The sequence below is a fragment of the Canis lupus genome, chromosome 4, assembly GCF_003254725.2.
Source record: "Canis lupus dingo isolate Sandy chromosome 4, ASM325472v2, whole genome shotgun sequence".
In the NCBI taxonomy this organism is placed as follows: domain Eukaryota; kingdom Metazoa; phylum Chordata; class Mammalia; order Carnivora; family Canidae; genus Canis; species Canis lupus.
The window spans coordinates 7,265,000-7,287,186 of NC_064246.1; the positions used below are offsets into that span (position 1 = coordinate 7,265,000).

At 42.7% G+C, this 22,187-nt stretch overlaps 1 protein-coding gene across 9 annotated transcripts in view; it reads left to right on the forward strand.

Annotated features, from left to right (window-relative positions):
* Positions 1-22,187, forward strand: part of SIPA1L2 (signal induced proliferation associated 1 like 2) — a 213,455-nt gene that overhangs the window by 172,356 nt on the left and 18,912 nt on the right. For all 9 annotated transcript variants that reach the window (XM_049108922.1, XM_025448672.3, XM_025448673.3 and 6 more), the window contains 5 exons: positions 36-139; positions 1,882-2,270; positions 8,879-9,103; positions 12,009-12,162; positions 14,885-15,104. In XM_049108922.1, coding sequence (XP_048964879.1) covers positions 36-139; positions 1,882-2,270; positions 8,879-9,103; positions 12,009-12,162; positions 14,885-15,104 — 1,092 coding nt within the window. The remainder of the gene's footprint in view (positions 1-35; positions 140-1,881; positions 2,271-8,878; positions 9,104-12,008; positions 12,163-14,884; positions 15,105-22,187) is intronic.

A 22,187-nucleotide genomic window follows, 5' to 3' on the forward strand; every position in this document is an offset into this window, starting at 1 on the left:
GAAATAGATATTCACATCTTTTCTTTCTGTGACAGAAACCAAATGGCATGGCCCACCTTCCAAAGTCCTGAGCTCCTATAAAGAAAGAGCGCTGCAGAAAGATGGAAGTTGCAAAGACTCTCCCAATAAGCTTTCCCATGTAAGTCCTTCATTGGTAAACTAACTTTTCCTTTAGCCATTCTGAGGCATCTCAGCACCCAGTATTAGCCATACTACCAGGGATTCTCAATGGAGGTGAGGTAAAAATAAATAAGCTTTTCCTCCTTAATTTATAAAGACCCTCAAAGAAAGGTCACATAGTAATTTACTGACAAAGCCAAGAATATATCCTTAGCCTTTTGATCTTTGATACCCAGCGTAATACTTATTAAATCACAATCTTGTTTTTAAAATGTGAACTCCTTACCCACTGTGAGCATTAACTGTTCACCCCCTTGTGGGCCTGGCCAGAAACTGTGAAGCAGTATGTGGTTGGAGCACCTCTGCCCATAACTGACCACCTGATGTCCAGTTCCAAACGGTTGACGGTAAAGTCAGCGGCTGCTAGCTAACCTGCAGGTAGCACTCCAACAAGGCCTGGTACCTGGCTCTTGGTCATTTGCACTCAGTGTTCCATTTACTCTTCACAGAAGTCTCACCTAATGGGTGAGCCTTACAGGCAACCATAGTTCAGTGAAGCTGAACTTCACCGAACACGAAAACATGAATTGGTAGTGTTTGCCACATAAAGCCAACATTTTAGAGTAGCTTAGTTTGGAAAACTTGCAGGTGAAGGAGTTTAATCATTACCTGACTTAGTTGCTTTTCCTTCCTTCCCTCCTTCCTTCCTTCCTTCCTTCCTTCCTTCCTTCCTTCCTTCCTTCCTTCCTTCCTTCCTTCCTTTCTTTTTTTTTTTTAAAGATTTTATTTATTTATTCATGAGAGAAACACAGAGGCAGAGACATAGGCAGAGAGAGAAGCAGGTTCCCTTTACGGAGCCTGATGCAGGACTCGATCCCAGGACCTGGGATCACAACCTGAGCTGAAGATAGACACTCAACCACTGAGCCACCCAGGTGTCCCAAGGCCAAGCCACTTTAAGATAGATCAGGGCACCACTTGTCCTCATGATTCTGCCCTTTGCCAGTGCTTCAGTTCGTGTCAGCATCCCCAGGCTGTGCAGAAGAACTGTGTCTGTAGGAGCACCTTAGCCAGATGGGGACATGTATTGCACTGTCTGTGCTTTTTGTCTTCCAGGGAATGCAAAGAACACCCCTTCTCAATAGTACCTGGGGTCTCCCAGAGAAGTCACTTACACTTATCTTGCGCTTGGCAGCTGCAGTACATGACAGTGTATTATCTTGTTGGGTCCACGTATTAATCACCCACACTCAGTGTTACAAGCACAGATAGGGGCAGAGTGATGGCACAATATCGCACCACTGTGATTCAAACCTGAGTCCTCTCCCACACCCAAGGCTGGCGCTGTAATTTGTCACAGTACAATTTTCTCGATAAAAGGCTATTCTCCTCCTTTTATTAATTTTCCATGTGCTTTTCCAGTTTGTCTAACATTTGCTGATTATTTTCTAGTTAGTGACACCGGGGTAATACTTTTGGGCTTTGTGCATAAATAATTGAGCAGAGACTTGAGATGATCCCCATTTAACTTAAAATGAATTATGAGAGGAATTACGAGTCTGGGACTTCTGCCTAAAATCAGGGTGTTTTTTTTAAAAGTGAATTTTCTCATTGCCTCACACCGAAGAGCAAGTAGAAAGGTTCAGTTGGAGTCATCTGGTGCATAGCTTTGTGAGTCTGAGTGAGAGTAATCATCCTCACAAAGAAGCAAAGCATGGGATGGATCCATCCGAAGCCTCTCCATTTCTCTTTCTTCTCAAGATCGGAGACAAAAGCTGCTCCAGTCACTCCAGCAGCAACACACTCTCCAGTAACACGTCCAGCAACAGTGACGACAAGCACTTCGGGTCTGGGGACCTGATGGACCCGGAGCTGCTGGGGCTGACCTACATCAAAGGGGCCTCCACGGACAGCGGCATCGACACGGCGCCCTGCATGCCCGCCGCCGTCCTGGGCGCCGTGCACCTGCCGGGCGGCCGGGCGGTGATGCACAGCCGCGCCGAGCAGTGGGCCGACTCCGCCGACGTGGCAGGGCCCGACGACGAGCAGGCGAAGATGTACGCGGTGCACAGCTACGCACCCCCCATCTCGGCGGGCAGCGCGGCCGACGGCAGCATGGGTGACCTCAGCGAGATCTCATCCCATTCCAGGTCAGTGCGCCTGCGGGCACCCCCGGAGTCCTGCTGGGTGTGGGGAGGGCCCCGAAACGGACGCAGTGTGCGCAGGCAAGGTAGTTGTCCACTGGCCGCCCAGCCCTACAACCTCAGATGGAGGGCTTGTTTCAGAAGTCTGGGAGTGAAATTTGCACATCCATAAGGCACTGTGTGTCTGTTCTCTTCCGTCCTCTCTGGAGGGAGAGAACTACACATGGATATTAATTGCTCGAGTCAGGCCACTGACTCCCCTCTCCCAATGTCATCTCCTAAAATTTTAGGAGAAGTGGATAGATCTGGACAGTACTCAGCTGTACCCCCCACTCCGGGAACTGGGGGTGGAAGGCTCCGCATTGTCCGGGTGTAGCTCCCTCTGATGAAGGCAGTGCCGGTGTCTTCTGGGTTCTGATGACCCCCTTCCAGAAAGGGGGCATCCAAGGTCTGAAAGTACACTCAGATTATCAGTTCCATTTTTTTTTAAAATAAAGACTAGCTAAGTTTAAAGGAATGATCTGAAGTGCAGATGTTTAATACACAGTTACAAGTAGCTTTAAACTTTTATGTGATGTACATCTGTACAATGGTTTTAAAACTCCTATAATTTGTGATTTGTGCTGTCAGAGACTGGACAGAAACTCATTTGTTCAGGTTTGGCTGTGGACAGAATTTAACCCCTGCACACTGACCACCCTAATTTCCCTTCTTGTCTGCATCACTTCCTAACTCAACTCCCAGTTACTACCAGGCTTTTCCCCAAAACCCATCTCGAGGCTATCGGTGCGCCAGGACCTTGTCCCTTGCTCCTACAGCCATGGCCAGGGGCGGGGACTTCACCAACTCTGGGCCAAAAGCCACAGTGGACAACCCCATGTTCAGTCAGTGGGTAGAAACAGGGGTAACCGTGATCCCGTTCTCAAAGAAACATGTAGAACATTTCAGCTCTCTTCCCTGGAAGTCATGGAAAGTTATTTATGTAAAACTTGCACACACATGCACCTCCTCACTGCTGCTGTTCTGCTTTTCTTGTCCTGTGGCTCACACCTTCATCAGCGTCTTCTTCACTGTTTATGTCACTCGAGGGCATTTTTGTTACAAGTCAAAGGAAACTCCCCACTAATCAGTTCACACAAGCACAATATTTCAGTTCATGTAACTGAAAAGTCCAGAACTGTCAAGGTATTTCTGCTTGCAGCTCACATGATACCACCCACAACTGGGTTACCTTCCATCCTTAGGCTCCACATCAAAGCCCCAGAAATCTCAGGGGGCCCCTCTTGGTCAAAAATGGCCATGGCACCTGCAGACCCCTAGCCCATGCTCCTGTGTCCACAGGAAAAAAGTGTGATTTTCTTTAGTTTCAGCAGAAACTCTCCTACCCACATCTTCAAATTACCTCCTCATGTCCCCTCGGAGTGGTAGGAGGTACCACTGTTTGAGGCAGGCAGTGCCCCTCACAGAGGCCAGTCCCTCCCAAACCATGCAGCCGAGAAGACTGCTGCTTCCCCAGAAGAAAATCAAAGTATTGTTTCACCAGGAGAAGGAGGGGCAGTGCCAGACGAGGGGTCCTAAGGATTCACCCCATTCTAGGTCTCCTTCTGTTGGGGCAGAGGGAGCATAGGATATGGAGATTATTTTCAAAATAGATGTTCTTACTACTGCTTACCAGTTCTCTTTAATAATTTGACTTAAAACGTTTAGTGATAAATAGCTGATATAATGCAGAAGTATTAGTGACTTCAGTTACCTACATTATTCCTTTCTAACCTCAGGGACAGTTGAAAATTGGCCCCACTATAGGAATCACCTTGGGAATTTCTACCCTTCGAATGTCTTATTCAGAGTGTACAAGTTTTGTAAAACAGCCGACTCCATGATACCTTTTAAGACAAATGTTACTGGCATCGCAAACAGAATTTTGTAGCACTATTAAGGAAAATTTCTGTGGAAGCTGCACTGAGAGCACATTTGTTTATAAATAGAGGCAGGGATACGTGTAGGGATTTGAAGTAGACTTTCTTGAATACCTTAACTGTTCAGTTAAGTGTGAGATGGAATTTCTGATTGATTTTACTTTCTTCTACCACTTTAAACTGAACTTGTGCACAGCCGTTGTGAAAATGATACATGTTGAGGGACTGAAGTCCCTTAGCACCTGGCTGGGTTTTTCTTGTTGTTCTTCACTGACAGTGACTTTGAAGCCACCTTTCAACTTCAGCTCTAGGCTTTTGCTCAATGTAAAATTCAGTCATTAAATTGAGTCTTCTGAATACTTCCTCCCATCTGTCCCCTGACCTGTGCAGGAGAACCAGAGAAAATAAGACGTAAGATATTTTGAAGCTTTTAAAATATTTTAAAATTTTAAATATCATTATATTTATTTATATGAGTATAAAATATAAGTATTTTTATCTTGAAATACTTTAAACATTAAATATATTGATACTTTACATTTAAAATGTTTAAAATAAGTTTTAAGGTTTCTGCAGGTTGAGGTAAAAGGAGTTGTGCTCATGAAAGCCTCTTGTCAGATTCTGCAGACCCCGAAGGGCCAGTGGCCCGGCCGGCATACACAAGTCTGTGATGACAAAATCACCAGCTCCCCTGCTTTCCTCTTCTGCTTCTGTTCAGGCCGGTGCGTGATCACCTGGGAGCTGAGGGCCAGTCCCCAGGGGTCTGGGTAGTGACTGGGAATAGGCCAAGTAGCAGAAGGAGCACAATAAACTCCTTGTGGGGGCTGAGAGCAGGGCCGACCACCCTGGCTCAAGTCACACCCCATCCCCCACGCACTCTGGATCCCATCCTGTTTTCCTTCCCTGTGAGCACTCACCCCTAGCCAAGATGGTTATGCTTATTCCACATCTCCCTGCATGAGACTGTAGCTCACTGCTGCCTGCTTTCACTGGAGTGTCCTGGAGCCTGGAAGGCCCTTGGCTTGTCTCTTTCACTTTGTATCCACAGCACTTTAGTACACGTCTTTGCACATGGTGGGCCTTAGAAGGCTTGGGAAAAGAAGGAGGGCAATGCAGGAAGAATGCTTGGTAAATGCTTATTGATTCAGTACATAAACCCACGGGGGGTTTCTCCTGGAGAAGTAGGAGGTGCCTGGGACCAGTGGTTCCCAGTTCTGGTGTTTACGAGCCCTCATCAGTGTAGGGCACACTCTTACTCTGATTCGGCTTTTGCACCACCACCCTCTCCAGCCCCAGCGCCCACACGCTTACTTCCTAGCAGCCATCCAGGAGGAAAGTAAGCACAGGGCTGTGTGTGGTACAATTCCAGGATTGTGCTGAGGAAGATGGAGGACATAAAACTCTTTAAGACAAGCTTCTGTGGCAGGAGGCAAAAACAGACAGGTGGAGGGATGTGCAGGAGTCCTCCAAAAAGCAGAACAAGCATGGATACAGCCTGCTTTCTTTGCTACTCAAGATATTTAGTTCAGGATTCTCTGCCCCCCCTCTTTTTTTCTTTCTGAGAGGGCAAGCTCGGAACACAAAGCAGGATTCATATCAGCCTAACCAAGGTTTTGCAAAGTGAAATGAATCAACTGCAAATAATAATAATTTCATGTTCTGGACTGTTCTGCAGAATGACTCGTATTATCTCCTGTTTATCATTATTTATACCCTTTTCTTAGTAGCAGCGATTGGAGCTTTCAGGTGTTGAAACTTGGAAATAAGAATTTTATTCTAGAAGGGAAGGATTCATGGAAAGCTTATTGCCAAAATGCTAAAATATTTACCCATTTCAGAGAAAACTTTTATAATGATGTTACTGCTGCTAAGCATAGATTTTTGCCATTTTGCTCATCCAGTCGACTCAGTAAATTTGTTTCAAAATTTGTTTTCTTCAGTAATCCCTACACCCAGCATGGGGCTCAAACCCATGAACCCGAGATCTTTCTAGAGTTTAAGGTTTATACATTTAACTATTGGGGTAAAAGACACTTTTAATCAAGTCTGCATTAGAAAAATAACTTTTGTAAAGCAAATGTAAAAGCACATGACAGTTTCTGACCCTGCTGTCATTATTCACAATACATTCTCAAAAGATGTTCATTTTGGTCATTTCAGTGGGACATGTGGGTGGCTTATGCAGCATGTTAACTGTCCTAGGCTTGGGGTACCCTGAGATTTTAACTATAAAACATCTCAATGGGCAGCCCTGGTGGCGCAGCGGTTTAGCGCCTCCTGCGGCCCAGGGCGTGATCCTGGAGACCTGGATCGAGTCCCACGTCAGGCTCTCTGTGTGGAGCCTGCTTCTCCCTCTGCCTGTGTCTCTGCCTCTCATTCTCTCTCTGTGTCTCTATGAATAAATAAATAAAATATTTAAGAAATAAAATAAAATAAAATAAAATAAAATAAAATAAAATAAAATAAAATAAAACATCTCAAGGAAAATCATGTTAACTTGTGGTAGCTAAAGGCAATGCATGACCCTTCACAGGGCTCTGAATGGGGAAACTTTCCATAAGCATGATTGGGAACTGTTGGGAAATTAGAATTTGAACGACATATTAGGTGATAGCATTGCATTAATGTGTGATCTCCTGAGTGTGATAATCATGTTGTTACCATGTGGGGAGAATGTCCTTATTTTTAAGGACCTTATGCTGAAATGCAGGAGTATGATGTCACAAAGTTTGCAGCTATTTTCAAAAGATTCAGAAAGGAATATGTGTACAGAAGAATAATGCAGATGTAGCAAAATAGTAACAGATAGTAACTGTAGATAAAGGATATATGGATGTTATTTTACTCTTTTTTATACCATATCCCTAAATCTGAAATTTTTCAAAATAGGCAGTTTCGGGGAAAATATACAGGCCTTCAGACCCCATTGCCTGGATGTGGAGGTGACTCCTGAGTGTGTACCCCAGTAAATGAAAAGAGTTCATTAGCTCCCTTCTGCAGTCCTTGCTTCTTTCTTGGGTAGTTTTGAGCATGAGAAGGCAATTAAGCATCTCCCCTCAGAGCCCAGTCTAAGCCCAGACTGAAGTTGCTTTGAGTCCCACGCAGGAACGCCAGACCTACCACCAACAGCAGTTACTTCATAGTAGTAAATGAGGTGTTTTATTTGTTTTGTTTTGTTTGTTTTTTAATTTTTCATATACCACAGTGTCTCCAGCTATGTAAACCCTCAAAATGAGTTGGTTTATTTTATTACCCTGTTTCTTTGTGAATGTTTATTAAAAGTCCATTTTTATAACCATTCTTAATTTTGCACTTTTTTTTGTTTACCACCTGCATCACATGATGCTTGATTATGTAGGTTTTTCAGAAAGGTAGGTGCTTATCAGGGGTTTCAGAATAAGGTTATATTTCATCATACCAGGAGGCCTACCATAATTGAAACATTTTAATTTTAATTTTTTCATGTTTGTAAAATAATGCCAATAATCTCTATTTTGTACTCAATTATCATAAAACGTGATAGTGTCAATTTCCTGAATTAAAAAAGGTTTTTAGGCTTTTATCACTCTAGAGGTGGTTATACAGCCAGTGAGGAGTCCTTTTGGTCTTAGCTTAACCACTGACTTAAAAAAAAAAAATTGTTTTCGGGATTACATCATTCAAATTTTATTTTGTTGCTGTTGTATCATGTGGTCATATGGCAAACATGCCGACAGCCACCAGATACAGAATTGGCATTTCTGTGACCAGCGATCGTCGTGTCCTCAGGTAGCCACTAACCTGCTTTTCTGATCAGCCTCCCCTTGCATCTCCTTGTTGTTTTTGCTAACTGATTATATGTGTTCCTGAGTAATACCATCTTGCCTATTTATAAACTTCCTTTAAAAATGGAATCAACATATTCTTTGTGACTTGCTTCTTTTTCTACATGTTGTCTGTGAGGTTCACCTGAGTTGTGTGCAGTCTCAGTTTATTTGTTCATGACGTATTCCCTTTATCCATTCTTGTTTATTAATTGACCATCTACTTCACTGATGATTCAGGTTGCTGCCATTGGGAACCTATTAAATCAGTCCTCCTGTCCACATTGTTACTTCTTTCCAATGGCACGCATGCAGAGGTTTATCTAGGGTATGCACATGGGAGCGGAACTACTGGGTCATATCTGTACAGGTGCACACTTGCACAAGGAATACCTAGGCTGCCTTCCAGGCTGCCCACCACACTTCTTGCTCCTCCCAGAAGTGGGAGGGTGCCCATTGCTCCCAGTCCCGGCCAGCACTGGATACTCAGTGTCAGATGCTCCCATTTCTGTGAGGGTAGTGAGTGTGCAGGGTACTCTTTTGTGGTTTGCAGGGGCATTTTCCTGGCAACAGCAGAGGTTGAGCATCTTCTCCTGTGTTTAGTTGTTTTTTGAAGCATCTGTTTCAGTTTGCTATTTATGTTTCTATTTTATTTTCCTCTGATTGTTTTTAACATCCTTCCAGCCACAGGCCTATAGCTGGCACAGGAGCATCCTTAGCCCTTGGAAAACTGGGTATTTTGAAAGTCCCATGTTTGAAAGACAGCTGTGCCTGCCTCATTCCACCCAGTGTCACTCCCGGGTGTCAAGCATGGTAGCTCCACATCCAGAGGCTAATCTAGCACTGCTGGAATCTGGTTGTATGACAGCTTTGGTCTGTTTTCTCTCCCCAGCGGTTCACACCATTCAGGAAGCCCCTCAGCTCACTGTTCCAAAAATAGTGGGTCCCTGGATACGTCAAAAGTCTACATCGTGTCTCACAGTAGTGCCCAACAGGTCCCTGGGTCTGTGTCCAAGCCCTACCACCGGCAGGGAGCCGTGAGCAAGTATGTCATCGGCTGGAAGAAATCAGAGGGCAGCCCACCGCCAGAGGAGCCTGAAGTGACCGAGTGTCAGGGGTAAGGTGGCCAGGGGCTCGTGTCTAGGCAACCTTCCACACCATGGGGATTGACTGAGCATGTGTCAGAAACATCTTTTCTAAAAAGGAGTAATCTAGAAACATCTCTGTAAAACTTCTTAAATGGTGGCATTTATGTTTCTCTTTAAAAGTCTTCTCTTTCCTTGACATTTGCATAGAAAATCAAAAGAAATCCCCGTTCTTTATTCTTATATCCAACAAGCCACCTGCAGTAGAACAGTCATGATAATGTGCTATTATTGATGATGGGATCATAACGCCCGTAAATAAACAAGTTCAAGGACAATTTGAATTCCCACAGAGTCTGTGAGTGTGTTTCTTAAATCTGTCGTATAAGTGACATCTTCAAAGAAAAAGGACTCTACCTAATTTTAACATGACTTTGGTTCCCGTTTGGTTGTTAGGTTTTGTGGGAACAGGTAAAGGGGGGGATGTTATGTACCTGTTTGAAAAAAAGAAAAAATGCTGATAATCCATATTATAAAGCACATGTGGAAACTGTTCTGTCTTTTTGAAAAGGTAAAGAAATCATGTTTCAAGGATGCAAAGCAAGGGCAGTCAGAGCTGTTTTACTGTTCATTTGCTTATTTAAAAAAAAAAAAAAAAAAAGGGATCCCTGGGTGGCGCAGCGGTTTGGCGCCTGCCTTTGGCCCAGGGCGCGATCCTGGAGACCCGGGATCGAATCCCACGTCGGGCTCCCGGTGCATGGAGCCTGCTTCTCCCTCTGCCTGTGTCTCTGCCTCTCTCTCTCTCTCTCTCTGTGTGACTATCATAAATAAATAAATAAATAAATAAATAAATAAATAAATAAATAAATTTAAAAAATAAAAATAAAAAGACAGCCTTAAGGAAAAACAATCTCCCATGCACCAAATTATGAAGCCACTGTGTTTGGCTGTGTCCCCAAATACTGACAGCACCAGGGGACACTGGGGGCTGCAGTGATTTTCAGAGAGCACTTCTAGATCTTAAACTTGGTTGAAAATTAGTATCACTTTTTTCTCTTAAAAAATGATTCCACTTCTTAAATAGAAAGAACCTGATTCTGCTCTCTCAATTAAAAATCATTTTGGTACTGAACCTGAACATGGAATCCTTTAAAAAAAAAAAATCATGTCAGTCATTGCAGATGAGTTATTTAGAAAGGAATTTTATAGTGATAACCACGCTTTTTGACCATAAATGCAAATTCCTAATGATAACATTGGTATGTCTGCCTCTTTAATAACATCTTCTGAGTGCTTCCCAGAAATGCATCCCAAGCCTTTCAAGTTCTGTGTAGAAGCACTATTTGAGCAGGGGGCTCTCTCGAAGAATCAGGAAAGGGCCTGCCTCTGTCCACAGGTGCCCATGTGGACATCTTTGTCTCCAGAGCCTACCAGAGACTGCATTTTCACATCTGGGTTTGATGGCACTGACTTTTAGCAAAAGGAAGACAACCCTGGGGGCATGGTGAGGAAGGGATTTGAAGATCTGGCTGGCAGAGCACTTACATACCCTCTTCACACAAGGCTAGTGCTGCAATTTGAACCCGGCTCCCAGGCCAGGTCTCTGTGTGCTTGGGGCGGGGGCAGGTGCCCCAGGCCTTGTCCAGCTGAGTCAAGCACTCCGAAAACAAGGAAACACTCCAGTTAGTGTAGAAGTGATGACTCTCTAACACTGCAGACTGCAAAAACAGTGCTTCACCAGATCACAGAAAAATGCTTTGAAAAGGACTGGCCAAGTATAGTGTGTCTAGTCTGTATAGTGAGGATTACAGAATGTTAGTGTCTCCTCGGGCATAAAATATAAAATCAGTTCTGCCCTCCAGAAGTTTCACAGAACTCTGAAGTTTCCAGTTATCCCTTTAAAATCATATTGTGGAACCCTCAGACTGAGCCTTATCTATCTCAGAAACAAAGCGAAGGCCATAGAGACCTAACCATTGTTAATTTTGAGCATATCTGTGTGAGTTTCTTATGCTGGTAATTTCTCAGTGAGCTGTCACACTGTGACAAGATAGCCTGGCTTTGAAATAGTCATCCCAGTGACACCTGGCAATAACATACAGGTCATCCTGTGTTGCCTGCTGCCCTGGGCCATGGATTCCTAGAACATTACATCTCAGGTCATGCGGCAAGGACCACTCACCTCTGCTGACAGTACAGCCACTGATGGTTCTGTGTGTCCTCCGGAATGTTTGGTTGCTCAGATTGCATTTCCAGAGTAAACCTTTTAAAAATGACTCCCTGGTTTTCTCCCTGGAAAGGAGCTGAAAACGGTAATTCTGCGAGACAGTCGTTTGTTGTCCATAAATACATTTTTATATGCTGATAATTAAGGGAGACAGCTGCTTTATTTATCCAAACGGCTTTGCGGAATTGCTGATAATAAAACATGCTTGGCACATGCCTGAATCGATTACTCTTAAACTTCAGGCTCCCTAGGGTGTCTCTCTCTCTATTGTCCGGGTGAGATGTCGGGGTGTGGTTGTCTAGCCACAAGAGAAAGCCTCTCTCGAGTTTCTAAGAATCACAAGGAAGTGTTGCAAAGGACATATGATAATCTCTGATGAATTATTGAAAATGTGTTTTCTGACACGGCCTTTTTGAAAAAATAAAAAAAAAAAAGTGGGCTATATTTTTTTTCCCATCCAGGGCTTCAGGGATCTGATATGTTTCTGAATTATTCAGAACTGTTAACTTTGCTGTGGAGCTCATTTCACAGATGTAAAATGACGTGGGGGTCTGGAGCAGATGCAGCAACAATGAGCTGACTTAATAATTAAGAATCACATGTATGAGTATGTGGTTATCGAAACAGCGGATTTGAATCCTTTAGGCTACAGGCACTTGACAGAGACGCTGACCTCGGCTCTTAATTTCCCCTCTGGTTTGTTTCAACAGGCTATATGGTGAGATGGATCTCCTGTCCACAGCAGCTCAGCACCAGACCGTGGTGGGGGATGCAGCCTCAGAAACTCAGCATGTGCTGTCCAAAGAAGATTTCCTGAAGCTGATGCTTCCTGACAGTCCCTTAGTGGAGGAGGGACGAAGAAAGGTTAGCTACTTTCGAGAGGCTTTGAAGTTATCAGAGACACTAAAGAAGGTTCTAAAGAGACCCAGACATTTCAGGAGTCCCCCCCACATGCATTCTCTCTCACGATTCTACCTGTTAGCCTGTGCGTGGCTGCCCATCCTCAGGGTTGGTTCTGTCACTCAGCAGAGCGAGCCTGAGAGAGGTTAGGAAGGGCAGTTTTCTAGCATGGTGAGAGGATGGACGAGAGGCAAGCGGGGCTGGCTTAAGGTCCCAGCTCTCCCGACAATCAGCTGCATGACTTTGTGCATGTGACTTGACCTCTTGGCCCAGGGTCCTCCTCTGAGGAAAGGAGACAATGAAATGTGCACTGCAGATTTGGACCAAAGATAAGAAATAACATGGGCAGGGGTACCTGGGTGGCTCAGCCAATTAAGCGGCTGACTCTTGGTTTCAGCTCAGGTCATGATCTCAGGGTCCTGGGATCGACCTGTATCAGGCTCCCTGCTCAGTGGGGAGTCTGCTTTAGGATTCTCTCTCCCTCTGCCCTCTACCCCTGCCTTACCCCTGCTCATGCTCACTCACATGCTTGTTCTTTCTCCTTCTCTCAAACACATAAATCTTAAAAAACAAAACAAAACAAAACAAAAACCACACACAGACCTCCTACAGTACTTTCAGATCTGGGTGATCAGAAACGGTAGCTGTTGGGACACCTGGGTGGCACAGCAGTTGAATATCTGCCTTCGGCTCAAGGGTGTGATCCCAAGATCTGGGATTGAGTCCCGCATCAGGCTCCCTGTACAGAGCATGCTTCTCCCTCTGCCTATTTTCTCTGCCTCTCTATGTCCCATGAATAAGTAAATAAATCTTTTAAAAAAGAAAGAAAGAGAGAAAAGGAAAGAAAAAAGAAAGAAACCGTAGCTGATAAATCCATACCACCAGACGCGCTACAGAAGTCTACCCTCTGCTCCAGGCTGGGACATTGTAAATATGGAACTATGCAGCAGCCCCATGGGAAGGCCATGTGTCAGTCTGATAAGCCAACCTCACGTTGGTTGACACACCTTCATTCATAACAAAGTGGTCCTGGGCTGATGATAGATTACTTAGTGTTGTTACAAGTTGTAACTTCACTATTATTACAGTCCCTTAAACCACTTTGTGAAGTAATGAAAAGTATTAAAAGGGACTTCCAGGTAATTTAGCTCTGTCTCCTCCCTTTGCAAGTAACTGAGTCCCCACATGGTGAAATGAGAAGTGCACATAAATATCCAGGGGCAGAGTCAGGGACAGAATCTGGACGTCCTCCCTTCTAATCCTGCGCGCTCTCTTGTCCAAAGGAAAAGGAAAAAAAAAAAATCAGGCATTGCTATGTTGTCTGTGATCAGGGTAAACACCAAGTCTGTGTGCTTCTGTCTTCCCTATAATAAAACAATACTGCAATTAACCTAATTGTGTTCTTAGAATAACACTCTAATTAGATACTACCTCAAAGCTGCTTTAATCTAATGCGCCTGTAATCATGTTCTGAAGGACCTGCTGGTGTGTGTGAAGAGGGAATCCCAGATGAAGTCAATCATAATGAGTCTTTTCTTTTTTCTAAACTTGTATCAAATCATGTATACGGTACTGTATAAGCTTGAGTGCAGACCGTTGTACAAAAAGTGCAAATAGCTTCTCTTTTTATAGGAATGAGCTTCTCCTTGGCATGTGGGTCCTTTCTTCCCCCCTTCTAAGACAAATCACCTTCTTTTCGTAGTATAAATTTAACTTTGTAGTCTGCACACATTCCAGTTGCCATTCATCAGTTGGACAGACCTGACACAATGGAAGGAACACATACAATAGAAATATTTTTAGCCTCCTTGCTGCACTCATGAATGTAAATAGCCGTTTCTGTATTTGTTTGATGCAAACATTCTGGCTTTTACTATTGTTTATATAAAAGGAATGTGGTTCGGTATGCAGAAGAAGAAGTTGGAAAGTCAGATTTGATTTAGTTTTTCTTGAGCTCTGGACTGTTTGCTTCTTGAGTCAGAATTTTCCTCACCCTACCTGGGATTAACACTCAATCATTTCAGTGGTTCCCTTAAATCCAGTTATGATCAGTAACTATAGCTCCATTTTCAACAATTGTAATAGACTTTTATGGGTGGTGATTTTTATAGCCAACTAGATTTTACTGGACTGATAGCCTTTTTCTTGAACCTGTTTGCATGGCCTAGAAACCTATACCGTGTTCAAAATTTAGCTTTATTATTATTTAGATGATATTGAACCTCACATGCTGTTCATTGGTACAGAAATTGTCTAATATTAAAACATAGTCATTTCAAATTAAAATCAAGGCAGTGCTCTGTGTGCTTTCAAATAACTGTACTGGAAATGGCAGCCTTCTCCATTTCCAGGAGCTGGCACTGCTCTAAGGTTATGGAGGTTCCATTTAACATTTCAGAATCAATAAAGCCATGCATGTCTAATTCATGATAGTATTTCACAGAATGTCAAAGGAGGCAAACATTCAAATCCAGTAACAGCACCAGAGCCCTGGTGTGTTTGCCTACATGACCTGCAAGCCTGGTTTAGCATTCCTGAGCTAATGCTTTGTGCCTGCCTGCCTAGGGACACCCCAGAGAAGCTAGCACAGTGGCGTGTGTACCCACCGGATTTAGTCCAATCAGTTCCATGCTTTAACTCTTTCTTGCCTGTCTTCCCCATTCTCCCCCCACGTTTAAACCCCTAGTTTTCATTCTATGGGAACCTATCTCCGAGACGGTCACTCTATCGCACCCTCTCTGACGAGAGCATATGCAGCAATCGGAGAGGCTCTTCCTTTGGCAGTTCTCGAAGTTCAATACTGGACCAAGCCCTGCCCAACGACATCCTGTTCAGCACCACCCCGCCCTACCACAGCACACTGCCCCCTCGGACCCACCCAGCACCCAGCATGGGGAGCCTGAGAAGTAAGTGTGTGGGGTGGGGTCGGGGTTGCTGAGCTTCTATAGGTGTGGGCTCTTTGGATTATCTCCTACAGAGCTTTGGTAGGTTGGTTTATTTTTTTTAATAAATGTATTATTTGGTGTATCTTCTTTTTCTTTTTTTTTTTTTTTTTTTTTTTTTTTTTAGTAATTTTAAAATATGATGAAAGCACCAGAGTGGACATTTTCTAAAAGTTAAGCAATACTGCCCATTTTGAAGAAAATTTAAAAACCCATATTAAACATTTTTATTAAGTGACTGTCTCTTAGCTATTACACTCATAAATATCTTTAAGACTTGATTTTATAAAGAAAGAACTATGGCACAGGAGGTAGATATTCTGGTGGGCAGCAAGCAAGTTTGGTAACCTTCTGTTTCTGTTTCTTCTTGACATTGAATACCTGGTGGTGGTCAAGGTGGTAGATGGGCGTCAGGAGACCTGAGTTTTCAACCTGGGACAGGGAGCACGTTCTAAGTCCATGTCCAGTTTATTCCAGTTTACCAGTCAGAGACTGACTAGGCAATTTCTGCCTGATTTTCCTTCAAACCCTAAAATCTTTGATATTTACCTAGTGTCTGTTTCTTATTAACATGTTACTCTTTTAGCTTGCTAATTTTTCTTACACTGGCTTTATTTCCTTTTTTTTTCAGAGTTTAATTTCTATTGTACAGGAAGAATGAGGATTTAATCAGAAATACATTCATTATCAGGTTTTTTCCTTGCTTCATCATAAAAAGCATTATCTTCAAAACCAATTTGAACTTCATAATATACATAGAAGTCTCAGGCTAAATGAAATAAAAGTTCTAATAATGCTTCTTCTGATGTTTAACATAATTGGAAATGAACCTTGTTTCATAAAATTCATAATCTATTTCTTTAAGTAACATAATATCCTGCCTATTATAACGAGTCCATTTGCCTAAATTGGAGAAACCTTTAAACTCCTTCTTGATAACTGTATGAAAGGTCAAACACATTCTAATAACCTAATAATCCTTTAAATGTTTTTCCTTTTTTGTAAATAGGTAACTTTAATGTCCTCTTGAAAGCTTTCATAAAATCAGTGAAGCTATTTTCTCGCAAATATAGTTTCTTTCATTCAAAATGCTTGATGTGTGCTCATGAAATTGGTGGCCTATGCGTACGATAGTTCTCATGTCGTACCCTTTATTTGCTTCCATGTGAAAGATATGTATCTTTTTTTCTTTAGCTTTACTTTTTCTTTTTTATGGATTTTTTTTAGAGCAGTTTTAGGTTTATGGCAAAATTTAGCAGAAGGCACAGGGAGTTCCCACACAGGCACGGCCTCCCTCACGATCAATATCCATCAACAGGACACATTTGCTAGAATCTGTGAATCCGCACCAACACATCAACATCACCCAGAGTCCATAGTTTACATTAGGATTCACTCTTGGTGCTGTCCATTCTGTGGGTCTGGATGAAGTAACATGCCATGTATCCACCATTATAGTATCATACAGGATAATTTTACTTCCCTAAAAATCCTCTGTGCTTTGCCTGTTCATCTGAAGCTTCCTCCGCCCAACCTCTGGCAACCACTGATCCTTTTCCTGGCTCCATTGTTTTGCCTTTTCCAGAATGCCATAGATTTGGAATCCTAAAGCATGTAGTCTTTTTAGGCTGGTCCTGCCTGTATGTCTGTTCATGGCCTGAAAAAGCTTACTCCTCTTTAGTGCTGAGTAATATTCCATTGTCTGGATGGACCACAGTTTATTCATCCATCCACTGACTGAAGGACTGCCTCCTTTTTTTAGTATTTTAAAAGTGTAAACGCACAAGTAGGAAACCAGCAGGATATGTAACTAATTCATCATCGAAGTTCAAAGCTGCTCTACTTGTTGTCATTATTCATTTCTCTAGGAAAAGAATAAGAGTAATCCTTGCTATTTGCTCTTTAACAGAACTTCATCTGGCAGTGGGACTTCTCCAGTTTACTTAAGAAACTACTCAGAGGGGCACCTGGGTGGCTCAGTTGGTTAAGCCTCTTGCTTTGGCTCAGGTCATGACCACAGGCTCCTGGGGTTAAGCCCCGCATCAGTCTCCCTGCTCAGTGGGAGGTCTGCTTCTCCCTCTCCCTCTACTGCTCCCCCTGCTTGTGCTCACTCTCTCTCTCTGCCTGTCAAATAAATAAAATCTTTAAAAAAAAAAAAAAAAAAACCTACTCAGAAAAATTCTCTCTTGGCTCAATGAGTGAAGTGTAAAATGTAAACGAGAGAGCTGCCGATGTTTGGTGCTGTGTCTGACTCCTGCACTCTCCTGTGTGGTCATTACTTTTGTGACTCCTCGTCACATTTTACTCATTCTTCACTTTCTGTGCTCTCTGGTCACTCAGCTGAGCCTCAGTGAGAAGATCAGACTCTTGCAGAGTAGTTTGAAACTGGAACAACAGATGTGAGTGAGAAGTGAGGACTAGTTGAGGTTTTCCAGTTGTTTCTCTGAGCTTCTCAGAGACTTAGCTTCATGTAAAAGTTTGGAGGGGGAGGCCAGTTCTATCCACCTTCTAACACCAGCTGGCCAGGAGCCACATAGAGCTAGACAGAAACTCAGAAGGCATACGTGTTCTCCTGAGAAGCTTTAAAACCTGAGCATTCCTAGCCTGGGATCCTCAAAGAAAGAATCTGTCACTACAGAGATTCGTTCCTAATTTGGAGTAAGGGTAGTGCAGAGAAAGGATCGGTAAGTTCATCTCCGACAGTGAATATTGCTGCAGCTTTTCTACATGTAACTATAACAGTAATCACAGGCTCCTCGTTCAGATATTTTTAGCTGGTAAATGTCCCAAATTTGAACCTCAGAATTTTTCTTCTCTCAAGACTGAGATCTTAATTCAATCTGGTGAGACAGGTACTTCACAAATACATCTTGGGTGTGATTCATGCCATGATTCATGTATATTTCCTGTGAAGCAACCAAAATGTGCTGGATCATTAGTTCCCCAATTTGGAGGTGTAGAACTATGACCGATCAAGCAGTTGAAAAGAATTCTGAAATATTTCTGCACTGCATTTGGGGCTTCTGTTTTCCTTTCTTATTATTGGATTTCAGAACAAGATTTCTTCCGTGGCCCAGATAGAAAAGAAATGGGGAGTGGCCCTTTGGACACATGGTTCACAGGCCAGATAACCAGTGATATTGAGGAGTATTTCCTGTTGGGCAACCCACTTTATTCAGTGTAGTCCCAAGCATTGACAGGTTCCCAACATGTTTAAAGAGAATTTCTGATTTTTTTAAATTTATTTTCAATTTTTTTCTTGGTAAATGTTTCTTATAAAAATTCTGCCATTTTAGATACTTTTATACAAAGAAGGCTATGAATGTCATTTTAAAACAATAACAAAGTATATCAATAATCTTATTTCTGCTGAATGTCGTAAGAGTGCCATGTTATCCTCGACAGAACTGCCAAAGGCTGATTAAAAAATCCATTTTCAAGATTCAACAATATCTGAAACGGGAAGAGAGCCTTCAAGGGAATAATAGGAAGGCTTTTTACATCCTTCATGTTCCCTTCTGAAAACAGTTGTTCTTATTTTTTCTTTTTATAATTTTTTTTTCTTTTTCTTTTAATTCCAGTACAGTTAATATACACTGTTACATTAGTTTGGGGGCACACTATGGTGACTCAGCAATTCTATGTATTACTCAGTGCTCATCATGATAAATGTACTCTTAATCCCCATCACCTTTTTCACCCATCCTCCCATCTGCCTCTCCTCTGGTGACCATCAGTTTCTTTTCTGTAGTTAAAAGTCTATTTTCTGGTTTGTCTCTTTTTTACCTTTCTTTTGTCTCTTAAATTCCATATGAGTGAAATCATAGAGTATTTTTTTTCTCTGACTTGTTTCACTTAGCCTTATATTCTCTCCATACATCCATACTATTGCAAATGGAAAGATTTCATTGTTCTGTATGACTGAATAATATTCCTCTGTGTGTGTGTGTGTATGTACACATACATACCACATCTTCTTTATCCATCTGTTGGTGGACACTTGGGCTGCTTCCATAGCTTGGCTATTGTAGATAGTGCTGCTATAAACATAGGGGTGCATGCATTGCCTTGAATTAGTGTTTTCATATTCTTTGGATAAATACCCAGTAATGCAATACCCAAATGCAACTGGAACATATGTAGGTTCTATTTCGATTTTTTGAGGAACTGCCATATTATTTTCCACAGTGGCTGTACCAGTTTGCATTCCCACCAGCAGCAGTGCATGAGGGTTCCTTTTTCTCCACATCCTGTCAACTCTTGTTTCTTGTGTTGTTTTTAGACATTCTGACAGATGTAAGGTGATATCTCATTGTAGTTTTAATTTGCATTTCCCTGATGATGAGTGATGTTGAGCATATTTTCATGTGTCTGTTAGCCATCCGGATGCTGTCTTTGGAGAAATATCTGTTCCTGTCTTCTGCCCATCTTTAGCTGGATTATTATTCTTTGGTGTTGAGTTGTATAAGTTCTTTATATATTTTGGATATTAATCCTTTATCAGCTGTCTTATTCGCACATATCTTCTCCCATTCAATAGGTTGTCTTAGGTTTGTTGATTTTTTCCCACTGCTTTGCAGAAGCTTTTTATTTTGCTGTAATTCCAATAGTTTATTTTTGTTTTTGTTTCCCTTGCCTCAGGAGACATATCTAGAAAGAAATTACTGTGGCCAGTGTCAGAGAAATTACTGCCTCTGCTCTCTTCTAGAATGTTTATGGTTTTAGGATTCATATCTAAGTTCTAAATCCATTTTGAATTTATTTTAGTGTTTAGTGAAAGAAAGTGGTCCAGTTTCATCCTTCTGCATGTGGCTGCATGCATAGTCAGCCCTTGCATATCCTTGCCTCCATTGTCAAACATTAATTGACCGTATAGTTTTGGGTTTATTTCTGGGGTATTTCTTCTGTTCCATTGATCTATGTGTCTGTTTTTGTGCCAGTACCACATTGTTTGATCACTACAGCTCTGTGATAGAACTTGAAATATGGAATTGTGATACCTACAGATTTGCTTTTCTTTTTCAAGGTTGCTTAAGCTATTTGGGGTCTTTTGTGAAAATTCCTGGGTTTTTATGGAGATGAAAGCTCTCCAGGGAATTGTAGAAATCTTCTTATGAACATAGACTCACAAGAGTTCTTAAGTTTCCAAAGATAAGAAGAAGCATCAACTTACGTGTGTTTCCATATCGTGTAGTTTCAACCTAGGCACCTCCCTAAAGATGCCCCTTGAAGCTTAAATAGGGGGATAATTTAAAATAAATAAAATGAGTATTTTCATTTCCTTCAGTATTCACGTAAGATGCTGCAGTCCCAGGTATAGGTTCAGTATTGGGAAGCATAGGTGGTTAAGAGCTGCTAGAAGGCAGAAGATGACCCTTGCTACAGTTGGCATTATAGAAGATATCTGTGGATGCCATCCTACAATGGCATGGTTTGACTGATTCAGTAGGGCATTTGTTTCCCTTTTGCAAATGTTCTCCATGTTCTCTGGTTTTTTGAAGAGAAACTGCAAAATTTCAGCTATCTGACCATCAGGAAGGCTCCTTAAAATTTATAGCAACAAATAAAGTCAGACTTGGTAGAGATGGGCAGGGCTTTCCTGTCATGGCTAAACAAACAGGAAGCCACAAGATCAATGTCTGGGCTGGAGAGGAGGGGGCCCCAGCCTCAGTGCCTGGACATGAGCCATCCTTCAGAATCCACAAGCTACTTTCTTCTTTGAATTGGTCAAAAGAAGCAGTGTGTGCTGCTGACAGAAGGCTTGCTTTGGAGAGCGGGATTTGAAGTAACAGGCTTTGATACCTAAGGCAAGTGGTACCTTTTCCTTCTCCTCTGTAAAGTTCAGGAAACTATCCAGTCACAGCTGCTGTGGTATGCACCAAGGTTAGAGGTACTTACTGCGTGGGCCATACCAAATCCCCCCACACCAGCACCAGCAGGGCTCATCTGCTTGCTGACTGGGCTTCTCAGGGGCCGAACCTGGGTCTTACTGGTCATTCTCTCCCTGGGTGCTAATATAGTACCTGGTGGTGCCTGGAATATAGAAAATGCTCAGTAAGCATCATCTAGGTGATGGCAGTAGTAATACCTAATGTCCATTAAAAGTATTATAAAGAATTTGTGGTGGTTTGGAGTCTCAGACAAAAAAAAAAAAAAAAAAAAGGTATTTTTTTCTGCCAGTTATATGATTTTCCAAACAATTGAAAAGAAATTGAGGTGCTTTTTCATTGTGATAATCCAGAGAAAAATTTGTCGGCGCTCTTACGTCATTTAAGGAGACTGTCGTTGACACTAGGTTCCTGTTGCACACTGACGGATGATAGATTTTGATTCAAATCCCAGGAGCTTTCTACCTGAACTGTGCTCTCCACCAAGCAGCTCCTTGGCGATGCTGCCTCCTGAGATCAGCAATCCCCCAACATGCTATCAGGCACCTCATACCCATCCCCATTTTGTTTTCTTTAGAAGACTTTATTTCCCTGTTTTTTTTGTTTATTTTCTCCCCCCCGCCCCCCATCACTTGTGAGCTTCAAGAGGGGATGGGCCTTGTCTACCTCAGCCACTGCTGTCCCAAACATAACACGAGGCAGACAGTAGTCACTTAGTGAACATCCCAGATGGACACGTCAGCGGATACACTCCAAGTAAACCCTGGGGGAGAGGAGACTTCTAATCTCCTGATCGTCTTTGCCAGTTCCATAGTCTCAAGTAAACACAAAAGTTCCATTCACGAACCAGGGAGGAGGGGTAGTCGTTTGTGATAAAGAAAGACCACAAACTGTATTTCCCTCCTTTTGCTCCCTGCCTCTCCACACAAGCTGGAGGAAGTTAGCGTGCCCTGGGCACGCCTCTGCTTGTGAAACTTACTCCCCAAGAGCTTCCCAGGTCTCCGAGTCATCACATGCTTTGCAGGCAGCCTCTGCTTGGCTTGTGTACAGGGCAGCAGCGAGCAAAGCTGGTTGCTGTGGTGCTGGTTGACCTGCCCTGCTGGGTGAATAGCTGGGCACACTCACTCACTCACTCTGGGCTCTGGCTTCCTGGCCACTG